Below are 26072 nucleotides of genomic sequence, written 5' to 3'. Positions count from 1 at the left end.
CCTGGGATGAGCCAGTTCATTCCACCTGCTCAAAAACCTGTTCTGTTCAAACAGTATATATAGACAAAGACCCAAACGGAATGTCTGTAACTTCATCAGCTATTCAACTGTCCAATTTACTGTTGGATAAGTACTATGATTTTGATATTTGTTTAGGTGCTTTATCATATTGATTTACTCGTGTACCTGCCCAGACTACTAGGAAGTTATACACATTTGTAAATATGCACACACTTACACTTGTGTAAAGTGATCTAACATCACCTATGTGGAAGGCCAGAGAAGCAGACAGCATATAAGACACTTTCCCTCAATTTCTACTACTATATTTACAGCACAGACAGTCAATGAGACTGTGACTCCTTCCTCTCTAAGACTGCCATCTTTCAAAATTCTGCAGTCCCTCAGCAAGGATGACAACCCTTCTTAGCTGCCACCATTGTTACAGTGCTACAAGAAAACAGGATATGGAGTGATGTATTTGGAGGCCAGTGCTGCTTGCTGGTTGTAAGGTTAAGTTCTTCTGATGCTCTTAAGGTTACAAAACATACCCAGAAAAGAATCAAGATGTTGCATGGTTGTTGAACTGGTAAAAACCTGTGTGACAATGCTTATGCTAGTGCTGTCAACACATGAAATTTACAGGCACCAAACACATTCAGGGACTTTGAGAAGACTCAGCCCAAAGGAAACAATGGCTGTTTGTGCAAAACCTGCCAACCAAACAGAAAACACTTCAAATTAATTTGTTTGTAAAGCTAGACAGCTTACCTATTGGTATACTAACTGGAGATTGTTAATTGGAATTGCTGCCAGAGTATGTTGATAGCTGATCTATTGAAACAGAAGTTAAGAATTTTAGACCATGAAAATGGGAAGTATGTAAGGTGCAAACAGAAACACTATGAAATACTGAAATATTTCACACAATGCCACACTGACAGATTAAGTTAAATGAATTATTTAATAAGCTCTATGGACCTAATTAATTAAACTTAAGCATACTATTAATCCCTCTAATCAATACAATTAAAGACTAAAGCAGTGTCATGTGTTTGTACACAGTGCCCTACTGATGTGAGTTTTAACAACACAGCTAAGCAAAATGCAGGGATCACTTAGATGTCAGTGAACACCATGCAGTTGGTGAGCAGAAAAAGTCTGTAACTCACAGCTTGGTGCTTCTCACGTAAATCTTATATTGCCCCAAATCAATACTCTTCGGGTGCTGTTACCTGTGTTTCTCGTGTTTAGTGCTTCACAGAGGCTCTTTTTATCAAATTCTTCCTTTGCAAAAGGCCCACTCCTAAAAGACAAACTCATGGTATTTTGTATAACACAGAACAGGAAAAAATATTAATCCTTCATCTTTCTTTCTTCCTCTTTAGAAAATATGCAGGAAAACTTTGGGGGGGAAAAAAAAGATTTATGATCATTGTATTTATTAGGTTCTGAAACAATACACATTCACATCCTTTTGAATACAGTACATTTGGCACAGTAATAATGTTTACGATGAAATAACACTAATGAATGGCAAGAGATTCAAATTACATCCATAACAAAAAAAAAAACCCTGTACAAATAAATCCTCACAATAAAAAACCCCACAACCCTACCCCCCCAACTGAATACATTTTCTGTTTAGCCAGAACTATTCTGCACATAATTTAAAAAGAGGTAATTTGTAAGCATGTTTTGGAAATAATTATTTTTTCACCCTATGGAGAAAAATGTGTTTCCATTTTTTAGCAAAGTCTGTTTGGGAGGAAAACCAAGAAACAATGGATTCTTTATAATAATAATAATTAATAATAATATTTTTGGCATTTTGCACTTGTTTTACAAAGAAGGAACAGGAAAAATTTTACAGAACAGGCAGAAATGTAACAGAATGTCCATTTTCAAGAATTATCTTTAAAAAATGTTCAAGGTAACAGACAAACCTGATGTAAACCCAATGCAGAGAATCTAACTATTTATATTGAAGAAGTATCTGCCCATGCACAAGGTTTTTAACCTCCTTCACTTCTCTTTTAGCATTCTAACAAACAGTGCAGGTGCTGAGGCCTCCTAGAATACAAACATTTGCTAAATATCTTCATGTTAGAAAAGGGAATAGAGACCATGTAGCTTGCTTACAAAGGCTTTATGGGGTGCTTTTAATTCCTTCAAAATAAATGCTCAAGAGTTTTGTGTAAAGGCCTCTTGTACAAACAGTAGTGCACTATCCAATAAGTCTTCCTATCCAGCCTGCTCACGTACAGAAAAGAACACCTTAGCGTTGTGATCAGTTCTTGCCTGGATGTCAAAAGCTAACCATGATGAGGAATAAACAGAGCCAGTGGCGAGACACAAATTGATGGGCAGTTCTACAATATATTTCTAAAAGAGAAAGAAATTTAAACCTTGAGATGATGCAATCATTGCATGTTTCTGTGCTGGTACTCAGCTCCAGCAGCTAGTCTTTTCCCAGTACAAAAGATTACTGAAGATAAATTAAATTAAACTAAAGGCTTGATCCATTATTACACCTGTAGGCCGGACAACACATTAATTGATATACCATAATATTTAATATTTTGAAATCATCATCAGAATATATATAATAATTACACCTGAGTTTTAAAAACAAAACAAAATGGAACTGAATGTTGTCATCACTAACAGGCTATGAGCAGCCAGACGCAAAACTGACACAAACTAACTCATCTGCTCAAGACTGAGATTATCTCGTAAAGCCAAGGATTCACACTTTGTCCACTACGATTTGTAACATTCCTTTCTCTTTCCAACCTCTATCATGTCACAATAGAGTTGAAGAGAACTATACAAGAGATTTAGTATAGCTTAACGTATGTCTACATCTTTTATAACAAAAACCTCACCTCTCTGACAGTAACTTGAACCAATACACATAGAAGGGTATTGCACATGGACGTTATTATAATTATTCTGTCATAGACTAACATTTTAATAGTATGCCTGAACATGCAGCAGTTGATACCTCTATATTCAATGAATTCCACAGGCCTTGCAGCAAACACTATATACAAGATCTCACCTGTACAAAAGGCAAAAAAGCTTCTTTAGTGCCACTTTGCCAATCACAAGTATATATATTTTTGTGCAGCTGGAAACCCATGTGCAACAATTAAAATGGGTTCCAATGACTGCTCACTCAGTCCAGTAAAATATATAATAAAATGACCTCAGCAATACATGTACACAAAAAAAACCCAAAAACAAACCACAGGGTACTCCTGAAAATATAAGTACATAACACTGTTAGCATATCTACAAGAGGTAACTTCACATTAGTAATATTGTCCACATGAGTTACCAGTTCAATTCATACACCAAAAAAAAAATATCAATTTACAACTTTCAGTAATGTCAGTTTGTGAATGTTTGATCTTCATTTTTTATACACTTCAATATAATGCATGTATAGCCTTATTTTGTGTCTTTTAAAAGCAGATTTCTCTTTAGATTTTAAACAAACACAGTAGTATTAAGGTTTTGTAGAAGTGTGTAAAAGTAACACACTGCTGAGAAAATAAATATAAATAAGAAATCATACCAACTTAGCTACAATGGAAAAGGCAAATTTATAATGTTTATAATTAATTTCTTAATCTAAAATTAACTGTAAACACTTACAAGCTTGCCATCACATTAATGGTTTATTGAAATGGATATTAAATTTGGTAACATGGATAGTACATCCAATGTCCTGAAAAACTGTAAAATGCCTATATATAGCTCTGGTAAAGTACTATAGGCTTTTTATTCATTAGCCCTTTAGTAACTATCCATGTACTATGTCTTGTTTGAAATAAAATTTCAGTAATCTTTGTGACTCTTCTTATTCCTAAGAATTTTCTGTAAGTTGTACAAGAAAAGTCGTAACTGATGTGCTTCTTTGTCCATACAGCTTTAAGTTTATACCTCACCAAATAAATTCAGAATTGAGGATTACACCCCCACCAAGGCAGACTTCTTTGCTTACCAAAGAACAATGGTATGGATGAGCACAGATCTCACCATGACCATCAGTGCAGAAGAAACAGCTTGCACTTTCTTAGCTTAAATACGACGATTACAGATTGTAATGTGCTAAATCACTTTTAGTAACACAGCTTCATTTTCCACGGAAAAGATGCAATTTTGTCCTCTGAGGAGACCTTAGGAATCAAAGAAGAGTTGCACACATATGGCAGTGTGTTACATCTACAGTTTCTGACACAAAATCATTTTGCATCACTTTTTGAGACAGAAATTAAGAGCGCTTTCAGGTTAGAAGATAAAAGGAAAGTAACTAATAAATATATACTCTATTTTGGGATATGGGCTCAGGGTAAGAGAAGTAGTTCTTGATCTACTGAGTCTCAGTAATGTGATGATCTCTTCTGAATCGCTTCTTGCAGCATCATTCATCTTGTCAGCCTAATGTTGTCTAGGGCAGTAGCTCCTCTCCAAAATAAGAGAACCCTTTAAATTCTTCTTGATTGATTTGTTTTATAATTGCCTCATCCACTAGCGTTAATACTGGTTCTTCTCGTGTAAAGTCTTGATCAAAGTTATTTACATCCCTTTTGGTTTTCTGAGAAGAAAAATACAAATAAGGTGAATAGTAAAACAGCACGGTAAAATAAAAGGTACTCTCCCTCTTCTCCATCCCTCCTCCCCATCTCCCCTCACCCCATGCCCCCAAAAGGCAGAATTTTCTGGAATGATTGAAATAAAAGAGGAGCTACTTCACACAAAGAATAAAAGACGTATGAGAGAAGCTACAGGAGCAAATACTATAAATGAGTTCAGGGGAGGCCACAGAAGCAGTACTATAAATGAGTTCCCAGAGACTCACAGGTCTTTGACAGGCGAAGGAACAGCAGTATGATGGTAAAGCAGGAAGCTGAGATTAGGACTACTTTAAAAAAGCCTTTGGCATAGTAGGTAGTATGACTGTTTCCTATTAGATGTGAACATAGTAATACCTAATTTCAGAGGCACAGAGTGAACTGATTTAATTGTTTTCCCCATAATATAGACTGATGTTTCAAATCTAAGCTAACTGCTTCTCCATATCTGGCTATACTCAGATTTAAACCCAGATGTAGACCTTGCCACAGCTCTTAGTCCAAAATCCTTGAACTCCACACTGGCCACTCAGATTTCCTAACACAGCCAAATGCCATTCAGAGCACCACAGAAGTCTAGAGCACCTTGTTGCTTCAGTGAAATTGGGCCAAGAAAGTGTAAATCTACATGCCCTGGCTCGGATAAGACATCAAATAAAGACAGACTTGGGGTGGCCAATTCAGTGTTCTCAGGACACTCACAACAGTGACCACTTTTGACCATTTATGTGTAAAAATCCCCAAGGCTACAGAGAAAATATTCCCCATGAGACTTGCATTGTTCATGTTTTCCATGTTAGCAGCATATTTCAAGCATGTTGAAACAAAGATTTTCCTCTATGCTGTGTCCTTCCTCTTTGTTTCATGAAATGCAATAGTCAACTGAGTAAAACCATTGAAAGACTAGCTTTGTGTTCATCCTGCACACCTGAGATTAAGATCATGCCAGAAATAAAAAAGTTATTTGACTTCCAAAGTAAAATGATAAAAAATATAAAGTGAAACATCATAAGGTACATTAGTGATTCTTTCAATGTAGGCTAATTCCCTATTTTTTAATATATATATATGTATTTTCTTCATCAGCTCTACTGAGGCATTAAAACAGATAATTATCTTTCTCACAATTGTAACATGGTTGTAGCAACCTTCACCTACATTCCTTGTAAGAACTTTACAGATGCAGAACAAAAAAGAGGCCTGTATAGGTTCAAGACATTGTCAGTTGTAAACCAAGTACTTTCTAAGTGCAGACAAACAAAAATCCACATTCTCTATCTAAAAAAAATCCACTAAAAGGAAAGGATTGTGGCCTTTATTAATAAACATATATATATGTGTTTCTTATATAGAAAAATCCACTAAAAGGAGAAGAATGTGGCCTTTATTAATAAACATATATATGTGTGTTTCTTACATAGTTTACATTTGTAATATTTGATGTATACATAAGGAGTGGACATAAAGCCTATGTGACCTGTACATTCGAAACTGCATAAAGCCATGAGGGACACAGCTTTAGGCTTTTTCCCCACTGATTTGGGCAAATGCTGCATAACAAGAATGAAATTCCATATGAATTTTCAAATTCCTTACATCCCAACTACACTTACACTCTTCTTGCTCCTCACAGTTGAAGTATTTTAACACATTCATACAATGAGTTTGCTACAGGAATAGTCATTAAACCAGAAGAAGGCAGCTGAATGTTTGCAGAAGACAGAATTCAAATTCTGAACTGTGGTTCTGTTCAAGAGAACAGGCATTCTGGCCTGCATCAGGAATAGTGTGGCCAGCAGGAACAGGGAAGTCATTCTGCCCCTGTACTTAGCACTGGTTAGGCCACACCTTGAGTCCTGTGTCCAGTTCTGGGCCCCTCAATTTAAGAAGGACATTGAGACTCTTGAACGTGTCTAGAGAAGGGCAACGAGGCTGGGGAGAGGCCTTGAGCACAGCCCTGTGAGGAGAGGCTGAGGGAGCTGGGGTTGCTTAGCCTGGAGAAGAGGAGGCTTGGGGGAGACCTTACTGCTCTCTACAACTCCCTGAAGGGAGGTTGTAGTCAGGTGGGGGGTTGGTCTCTTCTCCCAGGTACCCAGCACCAGAACAAGAGGACACAGTCTCAAGCTGCACCAGGAGATGTTTAATCTGGAGGTGAGGAGAAAATTCTTCACCGAGAGAGTTGTTAGCCACTGGAATGTGCTGCCCAGGGAGGTGGTGGAGTCACCGTCCCTGGAGGTGTTCAAGAGGGGATTGGATGTGGCACTTGGAGCCATGGTTTAGTTAGTCACGAGGTGTTGGGTGATAGGTTGGACTTGAGGATCTCTGAGGTCCTTTCCAACCTTATTGATTCTATGATGCTATGACTACACTCATACTTTAACCACTAGCTATCCAGGGCAAACAAACTCTGGACTAGATGAGAAAAAATGCAATATATATTATGTTCAGGTTTTCATACTGAATGTATTTGTGAAAAGAGTTATTTCCCTGCTGAAACTAAAAGAATAAGATGACAAATCCCTCAAAGTCTGTGAAGGGCAATTATTTCCCAATAGCTACTCTTCCCATAAAACCATCACTAAGATTGAGGGTGGTGTTAGGTGGAATAGAGTGCAGATGAGTACATTTGAAAAAATGTCCCAACATCAGCATACCTAAATGCTACTGATTAAAAGGAATTGTACTGCCAGTAGAACTACAGTTCCAAACACTTCTGAAACAATAAACAACAGCATTTGCTTAGATTTAAAAGTTTATCATGTCTTCTATTGTGCCTTCAAGACCAAAGAAGGAAATAGTAGTTTTTACTTTCTCAGTTTTACAAACGATTCAATGTATTTTTGACAACACAGATGGAAATCACCCTATTTATTAACAGAAGAAGCATGGAGAAATACAAGATTGCAAGTGCATGCTAGCAAGTCTCTAACTAACCAGCTGATGAAATGAGATTAAATAGATCACAGAGAACAAAAGTGTGTAGACTAAGCCATACAAAACAAAAGGTAGAGTTCATAACGCGTGCTTCTTTTCAACAGAAAGATTTGAGAAACCCTCCTTAGCAACTTAGACACTTTCTTCCTGAAGCTGTGACTATTATGCAAGGCCTCATCTGCTAAGATAAAACAGGTCTGGTCACATTTCATCTACTATTGCTATTTTAATGTACTTGCACTGTTAATAGCCTATAAGCCAACAGCGTGAACTAATGTTTAGTAGCAGCATGAGGGCTCAGGATGAACGTATGAAGGGCTGTGGCTGTCTCCTAGCAGAGAAGTTGAGAAAAGAAGGAAGATCTGCAAGGTAAGAAGAGTACGTGAAATAAGCAGAATGTGGCTATTATCCGACTTTGAACATCAAAAAAAATCATAAAGGAAAAATATTGAGACTGTCTGGAAAATGCATCATCAAAAATGCAATAATTAAATGGGTGAGACTCTATTTAGTCTGCAGTTCCTGAAACTTTGGGACACATTATTTTTGCCTTTTCAAACTTTTTTGCAGGTAAGACTTCAGTTTCAGCTGACTGAAGATGCTAGGGTAATTAGGGAGAAATGAACCCTCAAAACCACAGGTGTACACCCAAACACACAGCATTTTGATTGTTACTTTTTTTTTTCCTTTTTTTAACTTAGGCTACATTTTTTTTCTCTGTACACCACCCAAACACCTTGTGTTCACCATGTGTCAACGCTACTCAAGAGTAGGGGCACTGAAGATAACCAGGAGCTTCCAACAATAACTGCCAAATTCCACTCTGCATTGAAACCGCTCTACTGCAGGCAGCATGTGGGCTAAGAGCAGCAGCATTGCCATAACACTTGTATTGCCTAAAGATGTCAAATCTTCACTTTTAAATTTAATCTGAAGAATGGCTTCTCCACCTGCACAGTACCTCTAGTAGGGAGTTGGGATAGTGACTCATTACCTCTCATACAGGAAACGTGCTGGATAGTTGATCTTGTTTTTTCATCCCAGCAGTGTTAATGTTTCATAGGTCTGCCATCTGAGCACTGACCCAGTGTGACCTGTTTATCCTAGGAAATATGGTGAACCTGCTTCATGTGGATGCTACAATCTGATTAGATGTAACACTTATGCTACAGAAACAGAATCCCTTGAATCAATAAATATTAACATGGCCTACTACCAATGAAGGATGACAATTTGTAAGTCAAAGTCTGTTCAAAGATTACCACTTCTGTTTGAAGAGCTAGAGGAATTAGAAATTTTAGAAGATTAAATCAGCTTTCCTAATTGCCCTGTACAACTTTGGATAAAGGGGTCTTGCTTTATGAGTCAATGCGCTTTTTTTCCTTAAATTTCTTCATATAATTCCAAAAATATTAAAATATGCTATTAATAAGCACACAGTAAACAGTAGGTTCTGGAACCATTTTATTTTCATTATTATTTAAGAAAATAGATAATTTTTCCATTATAGACTGAAGCTTAAAAAAACCTCCTAAACATGTGTGGTCAGTTTGTCAAGGACCTTGTCTGTTAGTGATTGCTAAATGATAGTATATGAATTCCAATTGGGAAAAAAACAAATCTAAGTTGATGTTCTTATCACTGAAAATACATTAACAAAGTTAGAACTTGTCATTCCTTCCACTAATCACATGAACCAAATATGAAGGACAGGAACCTTTAGTACTGAAAAGCCACAGACATCCTTGCAAAAAATGCACCTGACACTGGGTGTTCCAGATTTGGGCACCTTATGAGCTGTGTCACGATGCCAAGAGACTCAGTGGACTCTCTTCTGTCTAATAAGTATTAATTAATTCTCCAGCTCAGAGCCATTAAATACTCCATTATTTATTTTCATTTAATTTGCTGGAAATCACTGAAACTGTTTCATGTCCTTTGCAAGCTCAATGGCTCCACTAAATTTTGTTCTAACTGTCCAGTGGATTCAAAGGCTTCTCAGAAAGGGTGAAAGAAAGATGAAGTGGTGGCTAGAAAACAACACTGCCACAAAAGCATAGGTTTTGTACTTTAGGCTGATTTCCCAATTCACAATATGCTCTTTAGATGTAACTATAGGAATCCTCTTTAAATCAGTTAATAGAGTTCTGCTCAGTTTAGTCAAGTGAGGAGCTAATCCAGAACAGGCAGCCAGTACAAGTGAGTGAGGCCAGAAATTATCATTTTAACAATGAAAGAATATGTTGGAAGAAGAAAGAAAAAAAGTTCTGATATGTTTCAGAAAATGAGCATTCATGGTTTTCACAGTGTGAGATAGTGTCTACACAGAAATGCAGGGGAGCCTTTCTGTATTACTGAATGAAATATAACTTTAACTCTGCTCCACTGCAGTTTTCTGTCAATAGCAGTGGTTGATACCTCTTCAAGTATTTGCAGGTCCACAATGAAATCCCGGAGCTTGTAATTTGTAAGGGGAGCTTCACCAGTGGACCCTTTCAGTGCAGTGCCCTTTCAGTAGCACATCAAACACGTGACAGGCACATTAAATCTGGGCAGGAAGCTGTGCAGCTTTTGGTGTGTGGCTACAGGGGTAGGGGACAGCAGTGTGTTAGGAACAGGACATGTAGCAGGAGTTGCACCCTCTCATATGGTATCATTTTATCCAGAATTTTGTTTCAGTGAGAAAGAAATGATTCCCACGTTTGACACAGTTTTATTACGGAGAAATTCTTAGGTCAGGATGATCAGAGTTTAAATATGTTGTATTTACCTTGTCACTGATCAGATTTTCAGATTATTTTGTTCAAGACAAATGGAAACTTAAGGCATCAAACTGGTTAGAAGTACAAGGTTATGTGGCTAACTCTCTTATCACTGCTCTCCTGCCCTTTCGTTCACCTCTCCTTATTATAACAAGAAACACAGCACAGGCAAATGCTTTGCCCCAGTGATTGGATCTATTTTCATAAAGGTGTAGTAGTTTCTAAAAGCTGAGACAACTATAATGAGCACTCATTTTGACACAAGATTTCTTCTCTATACACAGAAATTCAGTATGAACATTGTGAAAGAAACAGGCTGAAAAACAGGACACTTCAGGCCAGTTTTTCTGTTTATGTGATGTCTCTTGAAGTACTTACATGCCTTGAGAATCTGCATCAGTATTGGAAGTATTTCCTAGAATGCCTTATTCCAGAAGATATGAAATACATGTTATCAAAATATATCTACATGTTATTAGTTTGAAAAGCATGTTATTTGTTCTCTTCACATGTGCAAGAGTTATAACAGACCAGCCATGTGCTACAGCATATTCAATGGAAGCTTTTGATGATAAAAAGTGTTTTGAATCCCAGTATTTTTTACAAGTGTACCATAATTTGTAACTTTCAAGCAGAGGGGCACATGTTTTCCTCCTAGGCTATGCTTCATTAGATGCAAAGAACATCAAATTAAGAGGAAGACAAAGGAAACTTTCCCCTCAACACCCCCATATGTTAATAGAGAGTGAAGCAGTATTTGAAAACCATGCTGACCTATGCAGTCCATAGTTTAATCTGTTACGGAACTACACAGATATTTAATAAACATGAAGCTAATTCACAGGATTTTACACTGAAACAGCATGTATCTTTCCTAGGAATGTGAACGGATCAAGCAGGAAGGAGGAACAGCCTAAACATTTAGGGGGTACAAACATTTAATAACTATATGGCCAGTATGCCCAGTATGGCCAGCTTTAGCATCCAATCTTTGGACAGCCTTTCTCCTGCCCTGTATGTATCCCCAAACCGCCATAACAAACCAAACATGGCTAACAAACCCACAGCTCTGCAGGGTCACTGGCAACCACCCTGCTTGCAGTTTGGGCAATGATTCTCTCTCAGAAACTGCTGTAAAACTGTTGTCCCCTATGGCTACACATGGGTATGGTTTTAGCACGAATGAGTATGCAGAACTACAGCTGTCTATACCAGATCTGCTCTGTTCACAGCCTGACTGCTAGAGCACAACAGTTATCTCTGTGCAAAACATCAATGGAGATAGATTTCACAGGAACAGCAGGAGAGGTCAACACTACAGCTTTCCACCTTAGACCTTTACCTTCAAGATCCATCTTGTACACCTTATCAGGGTTTGCTTCCATTAGGAATTAATCACAACATAATCACTGCACATAAACTATGCTATGCTAGAATATATGCATTTGTCAGAGCAAAAAGTATTGTGAGGAAAGAGGGCCAACTCCTGAATTTCTACACATTATTTTTGCCTTATGGTAGGTTTCTTGGAGGGTTTAAATACATGGGAAACAATTTTGTATTCCTTCTTGGGGCTGAAGTATGAGAACAGAAAGTAACAGAACAATCACAGGAAAGCAGCCTTCATCCACACAATGCAATTAATGTTGCAAATTTTATGATCCACTCTGCAACATAGATTTTATATATGTGCCTCTCTTAATTCACATTCTATTGGTACGGCAGTGCACCCAAACCCCTCCTCCCCCACCCCGCGGGAAGACAGGACTGGGTGGGGAAACAGAGAGGCTGAGATGAAGGGAGACAGGGGAGACAGACCTCCCACTCCCAGGCCTGCAGGTCAGTGGACTTCACATGGGCTCTTCCCCCCAAGCCATGTGTCCTGCCAGCCACAGACCCCGTGCAGGGCATGTTTTGGGCATGTTTGGGCATGTTTAAGCAGAGAGCTGACGGTTATCTGTTCCAGCCTTTATCTGGTGACAGTTCTGACAAAAATTAGCTGGCTGGATAAAACAGGTGAGCTGCAGAACATGAGGCTCTTCTCTCTTGGGTGTTTGCCCACCACACAAGGCTGATAAGCAGCAAAGCAGTTCAGAAGGATTTTTGATAAAAAGAGATGAAAGAGGCATTCCCACAATGGGCACTCAGCAGTGTAATTGATACACTCCTAAAGCCTCCAGGAACTTTCTACCTTTTGTTAGTAGGGGTAATCTACTGCTGTAGGTTTATCTTTTTCCAAACACCGTTTCTCAAACCATTTGTGACCATTCCTATATTGTGAAGATATTCTCAACCAAATACCAAACCTTTATAATCTTTAATGATTTTTGTATATAGTTACATGGGAGATGGAGCCAAAGTAATAAATAATTTATATATTTATTAATTTCTCACCTTGTCACCCTTTATTAGCAACAACTGGCAAGCCTCCACTGACATCCTCAACTGCTCTAATGTCACAATCACCAATGTCACCTCCCCCCTTACATCCTGGAACACATCCAAGATTAGTCCATTTTTGATTGTGTCCTCTTGAAATTGCATTTTAACCATTGTTACAGCAGATTACAGTAGCCAGGGTAGGTGCATCTGTGACATGCTAAACTGCCTGCTGTTGAATCCTCAAACACATGTGTAGAAGCCTTTTTGTCTTCCTCACCAGTAGCACCTTAGAACAAAGGGCTAGCTTTACCCAGAAAATGCAGTCAACTTGCAAAGAAGATAAAAAGCAATGCAGGAGAGTTGGCAACTCTAAGGCACACATCTCTAGAATTCCATCTCACAAATCACTGAAAAATTACCCAAATGGAGCTGAGCAGTGCACTGAGATATCTGGCCAGATTTACTTTGAAAAAGAAAAACAATCACTTTGCTTTCTATTCTTTCAGAAATCACAAAGACAAGGAACAAATTAAAGAGACTGATGCTAGTGAACAGGTGAACAATCTAATGAAATATTTCATTACTTCTGTCTCTGCCATGTATCCTGAATAATTACTGGCCAACTGACATTCCAAATGTTTTATTCTGCATACAGTCATATATTCCACTTGATTACAGAAAGTAACACATCATGGAAACATCCCTGAATGTGTTATGAAATGATAAATATACAGCACTGTCCTGTGATTACGAGATCCTCCTCTACTGAGGAGGCATGGACATCTACATTGTGATACAATGGGCACAAAGAAGCAACACAACATGAAAAGTAATAGTAAGCATGTACAGTGGAAGCATCATTCCAAGGCTCAGTCACACACTGGAATGGTTTGCATTATAGGCTGTAGACCAGGAATGCTACAGTTTTTGGCAAGACTGCTTTCTTCAAAGCATTTCAGGAAACTTATGCTCTTTGGTGATGATCATTAGCTCATTCAAAATAAAGCTTTCAGTTTAAATTGGATGATGCATATGACAGACACATACAGAGAAACAGTATAGCAGATCTTGCTTTATACCAGTGGAGAAGGCTACGCAGTTCAGAAGGATTTTTGATAAAAAGAGATGAAAGAGGCATTCCCACAATGGACACTCAGCAGTGTAATTGATACACTCCTAAAGCCTCCAGGAACTTTCTACCTTTTGTTAGTAGGGGTAATCTACTGCTGTAGGTTTATCTTTTTCCAAACACCGTTTCTCAAACCATTTGTGACCATTCCTATATTGTGAAGATATTCTCAACCAAATACTAAACCTTTATAATCTTTAATAACTTTTGTATATAACTATATATATAGTTATATATATATATACTATATATATATATAGTTATACTATATATATAGTTACATGGGAGGTGGAGCCAAAGTAATAAATAATTTATATTTTTATTAATTTCTCACCTTGTCACCCTTTATTAGTAACAACTGGCAAGCCTCCACTGACATCCTCAACTGCTCTAATGTCACAATCACCAATGTCACCTCCCCCCTTACATCCTGGAACACATCCACGGTTTAATTCTAGGACTACTGAATTGTTAGAGACCACATTCTGAAGTCAAATGTTTATTTTTAAGCCTTTGCAAAGACAGATTAAAATAAAGATCTATGTGAGGGTTTAGAGAGCAGGTGGAGCTGGTTGTTTTTTGTTGTTGTTGTGCATTTTTTTTTAATTATGGGCATTTTAATTAAGGACCTCCTTGAGAAGAGAAGGCTCAGGGGAGAGCTTATTGCTGTCTACAGCCACCTGAAGGGAGGTTGTAGCCAGGTGGGGGTTGGTTTCTTCTCCCAGGCAACCAGCACCAGTACAAGAGGACACAGTCTCAAGCTGTGCCAGGGGTGGTTCAGGCTGGATGTTAGGAAGAAATTCTTCCCAGAAAGAAAGAAAGAAAGACTGGCCATTGGATTGTGCTGCCTGGGGAGGTGATGAAGTCCCCATCACTGAAAGTGCTTAAGAAGAGACTGGATGAGGCACTTGGTGTCATGGTTTTAGCTGATTAGATGGTGTTGGGTGATAGGTTGGACTTGATGATATCAAAGGTCTTTTCTAACCTGGCTACTTCTGTATTCTGTATTCTACTCATACAAATTGTAAACTAAATTACAAAACAGAACAAGAACAAAACAAATAAACAAAAAAGGCATTTCACAATTATCTATGAACACCTACTGCTTCTGTATCTCAATATACTCCTTTCTACCTTTCCTCCAGACACTGGAACTGCTTTTTTTTTGGAACAGCTTTATTAATAGAGCACAATAAGACACAGCAGTTTGGAATGACACTGGTTTCTTTCTTGGTTCTGCTACTGAGTTTCTTTGAACTTGAGTAATTTTCTCCTCACTGTGCATCTAATTTATTCCAATTTTTGCTCTCCTAAGTATGGATTGTGATCTCTCTGTCTATAATTATCTACAATCTCTTCATTGTCTTTGCTTACATGGCTTTTTTCCTTACTGGGAACTTGAGCTGCTATTGCTGACCTGAGCACACAAATCCAGTTACCCTCTCTTCTTTTTCTTGTCAAATATAAACACAATCCTTTCAGAGAGTCATGGGCAGTCAACTCTTTGACTTCTATTTCCTAACCATTTAAAGATGCCTTCCCTGTCCTGCTGCTGAAGTGTCCACACATCAGCTGCTTCAGTCTACCATCTGCTTATTAGTGCATAATCAAATGTATGGCACTACTATGCTGAACTGTAAACTCTCATATTGACATTTTTTTGCTGTTCATTTTGGATTAACACCTTAGTAAGACACTGTTCTTAACTTTACACTTGCATAGTATACTGCTAATACAAAAGGTGCTGCACAATAAATAACCCCAAAGTCAAAGAAGCACTTACACTCTGTGTTCACTGGACTCCAGCTGTGAATGGGACTAGTCATAGATGGGTAACCCTTGATGAGTTTCCACTTTTTTTCTGATAAATTCATCAACACTGTCTGATAAAGAGCCAAATCCTGCTGCTTCTTAAATCACCTGGTGTGTTTCCACTGGCTTTTAATGGCATCAGAAATAGGCTCAACACAGGAATATTATTATCTACATTAATATGAAAATGTAGTATTTCTCTTCGAGTGCTTAAGAATGTACTGTAAGTAACCATGATAAGATAATTTCACTTGATGGTTTAGATTACTTTTAAAAAATAACACTGGAGCTTAGAGCTCCCATCAAGTGTGATGGAACTTGTCTTATTCTGAGGAAGTCCAAAAGAAAAGGAGTATCACTCAGTCTACTTATCATTCCATCCCAATGGACACCACTTAACAATGTACGTTTAATGGGTGGTTAAGTGGACCTAATTATTCAGTACTCTGTAAGACCAAGACTCTAGAAAACCAAAGAAATACTGCTGGATCTCCAGTACAGAATCAAAGCAAGCATAATACAAGTTGTTTAACTTGTAAATATTTGGGAACCTGCAGTGCTGGGAAGTAGCTTTCAAACTTCTGTAATTCTAGTGTTGTGATAATCACAGCTAAAACCAGGTGCTGCAAGCACTTGTGCTGAAGAGAATAAAACTCAAAAAACAAGACTAATCAAATGGGTAAATCCTGAGAAAACAGGACGTTGGTCATCCAAACAAACAACATTGAAATCCCTTTTAAAATACTATCTCACTAATTCTTGATTTCTCTGAATTTTGTGATCTAAGCTGTGCGCAAGCTCATTGAAAGCCATATATTTACACTCTGATCAAATTTAGTGGTCATACAAAGGGCCAAGCTAGTTGAAGCTTTGGAAACCAATGTCCTTTTTGCTGTTAAGGGAACAGGCAGAAGTGTTCAGATTTCTCTGCCCTGCCCAGTCACATGCTAGACTAATTGGTATGAGCTTCATAGCAGGCAGTTATGATACTGTTGTTTGCAACTGTCCACTGCAAGCTCAACTGAGAACTCAAACTTAATTGTCATCCAAAATATGATGCCTCTCCACTAGCAGTGACCTTCCTAACACTTGAACCAGTAGCAAAAAAATGTAACTTTTAGGAACCGGCTGACATAAAATATTCTAATTCACAAATCCCTGTGGCAGGGGCAGTGTGCTAAAAACCAGAGTGTTGGACTTCTGTTGCCATTCTGACAAGTATAGATTCTTCCCTGTTTCTAAATCAGGCTTTTTGCTATACCAGTATTCATCACCACAGTCTCACTCTGAGAAGAAAGCCCATTGTTTTCCTATGACTGAAACACCTGTGCCAAGTGGGGAATATATAATGTGCAATGTTTAACAACGGTACGTGACCATCTTAGGTCTCCAGATCACTCCTCAGTGTTTTGTCTAAGCAGTAACACTTCATGCAAAAGCATGCAGTATAGCCCCTTGCGTGCCCATCTGCTAAATGCTCATTGCCATGCACTGATGACTTAATGGAGATATATTATGAAACTGAAGGGACACCTCAAGGTTATTAGGCCTAAAAATGGACCTACCTTGACATTTTCCCCATATTGAAGGCCTTACCTTAAAGAGGGACATTCACACTGAAGCAAACTTGAAAAGAGAGAACATTCATACAAAAAGAAATTTACTTGGCCTGTAATTTCCTATGTTCCTTTTGGTGCTACTGAATGATACCGCATTTGACAGGGCTTCTTCCCCACAGTGTAAAGGTAAAGTCATAAATCTGCATGTATGATGACACAATCCACTGTCACAAAAAATAGAGGCGTGCCAAAAACCCCCACCAAAACAGTATCATGACTTCCCAACATCAGGCTAAAAAATCCCTCCTTAAAAAGTAAAAAAAAATTCTTTGCCTGTTAGCAGTCATGTATGAAAACAAATCTGAGATTACAGAACTTATGTTTCAGGCTAACATATTTGAAAGTTTTCTTCAGAAATGCGGTCCCTCTTTAAGGATTCCAGCCATATCTCACAGTAAGCAGACAGTTGCTGCAGCAATTTAAACACACACCTCTCTAATTGAACACATTTTCAGAAGCTGTTCAATGCATGGGGCAGGTGTGGCTTCTGCCTGTTTGCCTGTGCAAACAGGCCAGCTGCACACTCTGGAGGTGCTGATTTGTATTTGCTATATATTACCCAGTTTCCAAACACTGTGGGCATCTGGCTTGCCATAAGTCATCAACAAAGGGTTGCCAAAATTTTGCCAGTTTTTCACTGATTTAAGGGAAGGGGGAAAGAAAATTGTTCAGTTGTAACTCATAATCACTGGCTAGGGCTAGAATTTTGCATTTGGGAATGATTTTATTTCAAACCTTTGCTGCAGCGCAAAACTGAAATACGACACATTGCTGGCATCCTTAAGTCAAGACTTAACAAGGGAGTTCAATTTCACCACAAAACCGCATACAGACAATATGGCTCAGATAATGATAACTAAGGAGGGAGGGACTTCAGGAATGGTTTCTGATTAGAGTTACTGAGAGGTTCAAATTACTGTAGGAAATTTGAGATTGAGGATCAAGGCGAAATCTGTTAACACTGAGGTCTGGTATGACATAGAACATTCTTCCAAGGGAAGTGCTACATGATCAGTTAATTTAAAAGCCAGGATGATCTTAAACATTTAGTTTTTAACACTTCTCAGTCATATTTCTTTGCTGTCAGTGAACTTTGCATTAAGTATCCTGAGATTACCACAGAGTGGAAACTGAAGCATGAGAAGGTTAGGTGACAAATTCTGGACCACGTAATGAGTTTCAAGAAAAGCTGATAGGGGAACTTATGTATCTTCAGTTCTTGGGTCTCTGGTTTTAGCTACTAGACCAACTCTTTACTCCTGAGAAGTCAGAATTGAAGAAGGAACACACAAATATCCAGAAAACATTCTCAGTGATGTAACAGTAGGAATGCACAAGGCTGCAACACAAAGGGGACAGTCACATCAGATGAACTAAATGGGCCAGTGGCAGCTGCTGTTTCTCCATATGGGAAGATACAATGCTGCAACAGGTTATCATGTTTTGTTTCTAATGCTCTTGAAGAAATCATGAATCAAGAAATCATGAATGCAGAGGGAATATTAAAATAATGTCTTGTTCTGTGATAGCTGAACAAGTAAATCATTGTAACATGATTATTTTATTAACTTCATCTTCATAAAGCCACACTATGAATGGATTGCCACAGGCACTGATAAAGCCATTAGCAATAAAACTTTGGCTTAATTGCTAAAAGGAAGACATATGGCAAACATCTGTTTTACCAGGCTTTGTATTGCCCTCTGGCTCAGAGTTCTTCAGCTTTTTCATGTTGAGGATGTCTTAGACAAGGCCTCTAATTTTCCCAACACCAGTTCTCTGAATTCCAAACACAAGATCAATTCTCATTACACTGAAGAGAAAATATAGGGGTTCCTTTCTATTCTCATTTTTAAAATCAGATGCAATAAATTCTTATATTGACCATCTTTGATCAAGAAAGACTTCATCAAAGCAGCAGAGGAACATGGCTATATATATATCTCTATCTGGTGGAGTCACCATCCCTGGAGGTGTTCAAGAGGGGATTGGATGTGGCAGTTGGTGCCATGGTTTAGTGGTTATGAGGTCTTGGGTGACAGGTTGGACTTGATGATCTTTGAGGTCTTTTCCAACCTTGTTGATTCTATGATTCTATGATTCTATATACAACAGAGTGGATAAAACCAACAAGTCTGTCTATGTGCATGTTTGAAGGGTGTCGTAGTTTGGGCTGGGTGCCCTCTGCTACAGGGGTGTTTCCTGTGTCCAGAAGTCCAGCCCAGTGGGTGGGCACAGGAAATTAGGTATTTCTACCATAATCCCTTGCACCACTATAAATTTTGCGGCAGAGTCTGGCACTCTCTCTTTCCTTCCTCTCCAACACCCAGTAACTGGGGGAGAGATCTCCCGGCCATGGGCCTGGCTAGGCCCAAGGCCACGGGGGGATGGGCAGTCTCAGATCTGGCCAGCTGAGACTAGCCTAGCAGTGGGGGTGGGGGGAAGGAGGAGCCCCGGGGGTTTTGGGTGCACCCTCAGGTAGGGATGGGATCTTTCTGGGTCTATATTGGTCTCTTTTTTTTGTCACTATGCTTCCTTTCTGTACACACTCACTGTTCTCTATTTAAACTTTCCATCACTTTTGCAATCTGTTTGTTTGAGTCGTTATTTCTGTGCGTGGTGGGGAGGGGGTCTGCCCCAACCCATTACAAAGGGTTATCAGAGAAAACTCATCCTAAAAGGACAGGACTGTGCCTGTGGTGAGACTATGCTCACTGCACAATACCTAGCAGCTTCCTCCATCTCACAGCTCCTCCCAGCACAGTAAGGCACTGTGACCAGCAGCACAAGAAATAGAAGAGTGATTTTATTCTGCTGGTCTAATTTTCAGAAACAAGGAGAAATGTCCTCCTATGAGGAAAGACTGAAAGTGGGGAGTTGTTCAGTCCTTTTTTGTGGCCTTTACTTAAAGTCTTGCAAGAAAGACTGGGACAAACTTTTTAGTAGGGTCTGTTGCAACAGGATAACAGGTAACGCTTATTGCTGAGCTGTTGAACTAGACCTTTAAAGGTTTCTTCCAACACAAACTGTTCTGTGAATCTATGAAATTGATGCTAATTGAGGCTACCACTGACTTCAGCCAAATGAGTAACAAATTTTGGGCAGCGACGTTCCTCTGTCCCTTGTAAGTGGAACTGGGATATCATCCATCTTATTCCCCTGAGGAAAACCTCTCTGAGCTTCAGTGGCTGATTCTAGTGACATACCAGCAGGACACGAGTTCAGTCTGGAAAGCCTGGTGCTGGGCAGGTGTGCTTTTGAAATGGCAGAAAGAATTTGTTGCAGGAAATATAATAAAATATGGAGAAGATCGAGGAAAAAGCACAATATGACAAAATATACCTCTGCTTCACTTTCTCAAATATAAGTTTTCTCAGTCAATAACAACTTGGGACAATAAAAATTTCATCAATATACATTAAAGATGAAATATCATCATGTTTCAATCACTGGTTTTAATGCATATTGTATTATCTGGTATGGGACAGAAAGAACCATCCCATCATTTCACTAAGCGAGATCTACAATACTTATCATCATACCAATGACTTTGGGAAGAAATTAAACTGTTGTGCTCTTGTTTTCATTTGTGATGTGGCAAAAACACCTTGAAAATGGAAATAACCAACATAGGAATAATATGCCTCAAAGGGATTTCTGACTGGCAACAATTGCTCTGGAGAAAAGACATCTGTCTGCACTAGAACTGTACTTATTTCTTCCATGTGCAATTATATATTAATGTCTGCATTAAAAGCAGCAGGGAAGTGTAATATTATTCAGAAAATTCCAGGACAATCTGTGAAACTGTGAGAAGCAGGTTTTAAGAACAGCAGAAATTGCCTTAAAGAGACACTGTCAAGGTCATGTCACTGGAGCTAACGTGTAACAAATATCCTCTTCACAGCTATTCAGAAGTTCACTTGATTTCAAATGTACATGCCCCAGAGCTATTACTTTTCTGCTTTACATGGCATAAATTGTCAGTACAGTAAACCAAAGTCTGTATATACACATAAAATTGATTCTGCCACTGAAAAGCCTCATAATTCTGGATTTATGAAAGGAAAGGGTGGTAGACAATATGCATTATAGGACTAGGCCCCAGTCATGTTTTCTCTTCCAAGTCATTAAGCTGGAGGAGCAGCCAAAGGTCTTTCACAGCAAGTTTCAGGGCCTCCACATCTGCTTCTATTGTCTCTACCTAGCACAGCCTGGTGAAGGAGACCTGTCACTGCTTAGCAGCCTAAACCTCGGCCACTTGTTTGAGTGCTCCACTCCGGACACTCTTGGAAGCCTTTGGAAAACACAGGTTGGACTTCTGTAATTTCTGTAGAGGCTGAGGGAGCTGGGATTGTTTAGCCTGGAGAAGAGAAGGATCAGAGGTGACCTCATTGCCCTCTACAACTACCTGAAAGGTGGTTGTAGACAGGAGGGGGTTGGTCTCTTCTCCCAGGCAACCAGCACCAGAACAAGGGGACACAGTCTCAAGCTGCGCCAGGGGAGGTTTAGACTCGAGGTGAGGAAAAAGTTCTTCACTGAGCGAGTCATTCGTCATTGGGATGTGCTGCCCAGGGAGGTGGTGGAGTCGCCGTCCCTGGAGGTGTTCAAGGGGAGATTGGACGTGGCACTTGGTGCCATGGTCTAGTTGTGAGGTCTGTTGGGACAGGTTGGACTTGATGATCCTTGGGGTCTCTTCCAACCTTGGTTATACTGTGATACTGTGATACTGTTCTAGGCTGAAAACTGCTAGGAATGAAATTTCATCTTCAAAACCATCATAAGAATAATCAAATAATATACAAACTAGAAGGTCACTGATGTTATATTTCTAGTATAGTAAGGAATATATCCGCATCTATCCACAGCCTCAGTGAGATTTAAAAAAACCCAAACCACCTTAGAGATCTGCTTAATAAATATCCATGTGGTGTTTCTTCCAAGTCCAGCTGAGAAATTAAAATTTAAGGCTGGCAGAGCTGAGGAGACATACCTGAACTATGGAGATGCACAGGCCTTACAGTACCAGGTAATATAGCTCCTCACAAAATCTGTTACAGCAGAGAAAGGATGAAAGGTAACAGAAAGGAAGTTGGCTGTGCTAACCAAGGAACTCACTTGTTTAGGGATCAATAGAGTAGTGAGGCAGAAGAGAAGCAAGGTTTGTTTCCACACCAGCACCTCCATGACCTCCCTTGGCAGATTATTCAATTTTTTTGGATGGGACCTCAGTGTTTGAGTGTTTTCCCTAATAACTTCATGTGTTGATTGTCAGCATTTTATATTGCACAGAGCTCTTTTGACCAGACCCTTTTTGTTTTGTCTGCTCGTTTCTCTGTATGTTAGTTTTTAATTTTTGGTGGTGGTGGTGGTTTTGTTTTGAAAGTGTGTATGATCTAGTATTTATAAAATTTCCCCCCTTAGTCATCTTAATGGTTGGTCAGAAAATAGATGAATACTTGTGCAAATATATGCATTCTTGCATGAGCGAAGTTTTGTAAATGCGTGCAAAACTCAGATTGAAGGCACAGATGACTACATATACATTATATGCTTCTTTCCCTACACATATATACAAACACATGTCACATGCAAGAATGCCTATTTTCTGACTAATAATCTGGCCTCTCTTCTCGTAGCTATTGTCACAGAGCTAGGCTCTCCTGAACATAAAATTATTTGTTTTATCCTCTTTTAATATTACAAGCAATTAAAAAATAATCAACAGACCTATATCAAAACTGAAAGATGTTAAAACCCAGAAAACACTCCAAACACAGGCATTTGTTATGCTTTTTCCATAATCATTCCATAGCTACGGAGCAGTTACACTTGTTAATCTGAGTCAATGAATCTCAAAGCTACACCACCAATTGAATTCAGAAAGAAATTCTGTATCTAGATTTAAAGTAGACTTCATCTGATTAGTGTTCACCTTATTCCCTGTTTTCCATATTTATCAAAGTAAAAGCACTGACTTTTTAGCTTGATAAGTATCCAAAATCACCTTTTCAGCATTTGGAATTTATTGCCTTAGATTCCTTTACCATTAATTAATATTTATTTGTATGACCTTTCTCTACAGCTTAGATTAACATCAAACTTTACTTTTCAACTAATGAATTGTTCAGTTTCAAAAGAATAAGTAAAAATTCCAGTACGCTCAATGATTTCCACACACAATACAATCTGAACAATTGCAGAATTTATACAGCTGGTACAAAACAGCTGATGGATCCTAAACACAATGTAAATATATAAGGTATGTCCTTTCTAAGTGAAAAAACGTTGTATGTGAAAGTTGACAAGACCAGGTCATGAGGGAAGTTAGACAGTGCAGACTGAAGACATGAAAATAATATGGATGCCTGTAACAGACTACGGATTATCTAAGTTCACCACCATAAGGAAAAAAGAGTTCAGGGAGAAAACAAGCATACAGAACTAATATGCTGCAGGAATCAAATTTTGTAGAATGAAGAAAGTTGGTATATACAATATGGAAAAGAAATAGTACACAACATTATAGAAGGAGCCTGAACAAAAATGAGAAAAGGTGTAAATAAGGATGTATAAAATCACCCTAACAATTGAGCAAGCAGCTGTTTTGAACATTTTACAAAGGACTGCCCTAAAATAATCTGAACTCTCTATTAAAACTGAAATATCCAACAAAATACCATTGAAAGAAGGAGAAAAGAGAAAAGGAACAAAACAACAGGAGTTGATAAAATAGGATTGGCTTTACATTTTAAGACCATTGAAATAATTACCAGAAAGAGAAAGCAGCTGCACTGAGATGGTAGAAGGTATTTACATCAGCAATGAATAAAAATATATGACATAATAAATGATTCCTAAGAAGGACTGCCACAGCAGAAATATTTACAAAAGTTATAAAGGTAAAAATATCTGCTGTCAAAGGGACCATGCATCTCAGTTGTGAAAGGAAAACAGTCAGTAAACAGGCTAGAATTGAGGAACCTGGAACTCACTAGATGCAGTATTTTGTAACTGTGCATCCTGATTTGATAACTGAGTAAAGCAACAAAAATTACTGTGAAGTGAAAGGCCAAATACTTGGAAGATCAGGAAAAGAGCTACACACTACTCAGATAAACACTAATCAGGGCTGTCTGCTATCAAAGGGCTGCGGAAACTGACTGGAGAGCAAATAGCTACAGTATAAAATAGGCTTCAGATAGATAGTAAGAGGGTTGGTTTGGGTTTTACACATGCCGTGGCAGTGCCAGTACTTGTTAGGTCAGCTCAGGTACTAGTTGCAACTTGGCCACGCCACTAGAGCAGAGCTGGGTAACAGGGTAAGCGAGCTAGCCTGTCCACAACTGGCTGCACCTTTCCCAGGAGAAAAGCTGGATCAGACATCCACATGACTAGGTTTCCATTCTCCAACAAAAGTATAAAGAGAAACATCCCCTAACATTAACACTGTCTCTTACCAACTATTACTCCTAGAGAGATGTTCACAAGGGCTTTCACATACAGCTGACAACCCCTTTGGGCTCTTTCTACATAGCTACAGAGCAAAAAAGAGACTTCTCCAAGAACGGACCCAGAGCTCTCAATGGGCAGCCCCTCTTTCAGCCTACACAAGGCATTTGGGGAAAAGCATTACACTGTTGTAAAGGTAAAGGCAACAGACAGCAATTCTGCAATGACAGAAGGGACTTTTTCCACTTCTAGGTTTAAGTTAGGTTTAGTGTTGAGCCCAAAGTTTTGTTCCTTTTATTTCATTTAATACTTTTGTAAACTATCTAAAGAAGAAACAAACAAGTACCTTTATGCTATTTGCAGGATAATTAGGAATGTGCAAAGTCGAAGGATGCAAACCAATCTTAATGGATAAGTCAAAAGATTATTCTCTTGTACTGTTCAAGCACAAAATTAACTATACACATTCTCAGCTGAAAAGTTGACATTTGGTGAACTGTCCAGAGGAAGAGATGTAAAGCATTTTTGCTCGGCTTGTATACCTTCTGCATGTAGGGCTGGCTATTTACATATTTTTGTTACTTCAAAATAGAATGACTTGGTTATTGCCTAGCAAAATTTTACATCAATTTATCTAATCATGATACATGTTTCTGTCTCCCAGGAAGCTGGTTGTTTCTTTTTCCAAGTATCTTTAGTTAAAATATTATTAATCAGAAACCCTTTCTCCTGTCTTTCACTACAAAATCCAGTGGCCATCAGCCGCACAGGACTATAGCAAAGTTCACACAGAAAGCAGAGACAGTATATACTCAATTGAAACAATCTCTTCTGATCAAAGTATCTTTAGGAGCACAGGAAAATAGTTAAAGCAGGGCCTTGAACCCTGGTTTATGCTCACCATGAACATCTTCCTGTGCATCAAATCTATTCCTGACACTTACCTTCACAGAAACAATGACAAGCCAATCTTTTCAGTGCAGTTTTTACATTACTATTTCAACACCCAAAAGAAGTAATCTCGTATCTCAGAAAAGCAAGCAAGCAGAATTGCAAAATCAAGTTTTCTCTGAATGTTAGGCAAACTGCTACTTACAATCCGAGGTTTGAAGGGTGGCTTGATTTTCCTTTGTTCTAGAAGAACCCAGTCAATTTCTTTGAAAAATGGATGCTGCTTAATTGCATCTTCACCATTCTGTGATGCTACACAGCCAAGTCGTTTGTTTGGGTTTTTTGTCATGAACTACAGGGTAGAGGAGGGAGAGGAAAAATAGTTAAAACATGAATGGCAATGACTGTAAACCATTTGCAGTTCAATTATTCCTTACAATACCTATAG

General features: G+C 38.6%; 1 protein-coding gene across 2 annotated transcripts in view; it reads right to left on the bottom strand.

Moving 5' to 3' along the window:
* Positions 1-1308: 1308 nt before the first annotated feature.
* PRKCE (protein kinase C epsilon) overlaps positions 1309-26072 on the bottom strand; it is a 322277-nt gene continuing 297513 nt past the window's right edge. The window contains exons 14-15 of one of the 2 annotated variants that reach the window (XM_054168684.1): positions 25830-25976; positions 1309-4606 (exon numbers count right to left, since the gene is read on the bottom strand). In XM_054168684.1, coding sequence (XP_054024659.1) covers positions 4460-4606; positions 25830-25976 — 294 coding nt within the window. In that variant the 3' untranslated portion in view covers positions 1309-4459. Of the gene's footprint in view, positions 4607-17239; positions 17289-25829; positions 25977-26072 lie in introns of those variants that run through there. The other variant, XM_054168685.1, reaches the window with a different exon arrangement.

The sequence above is a fragment of the Dryobates pubescens genome, chromosome 16 (genome assembly GCF_014839835.1).
Source record: "Dryobates pubescens isolate bDryPub1 chromosome 16, bDryPub1.pri, whole genome shotgun sequence".
NCBI lineage: Eukaryota > Metazoa > Chordata > Aves > Piciformes > Picidae > Dryobates > Dryobates pubescens.
This window is presented reverse-complemented; position numbering and strand designations above follow the sequence as displayed.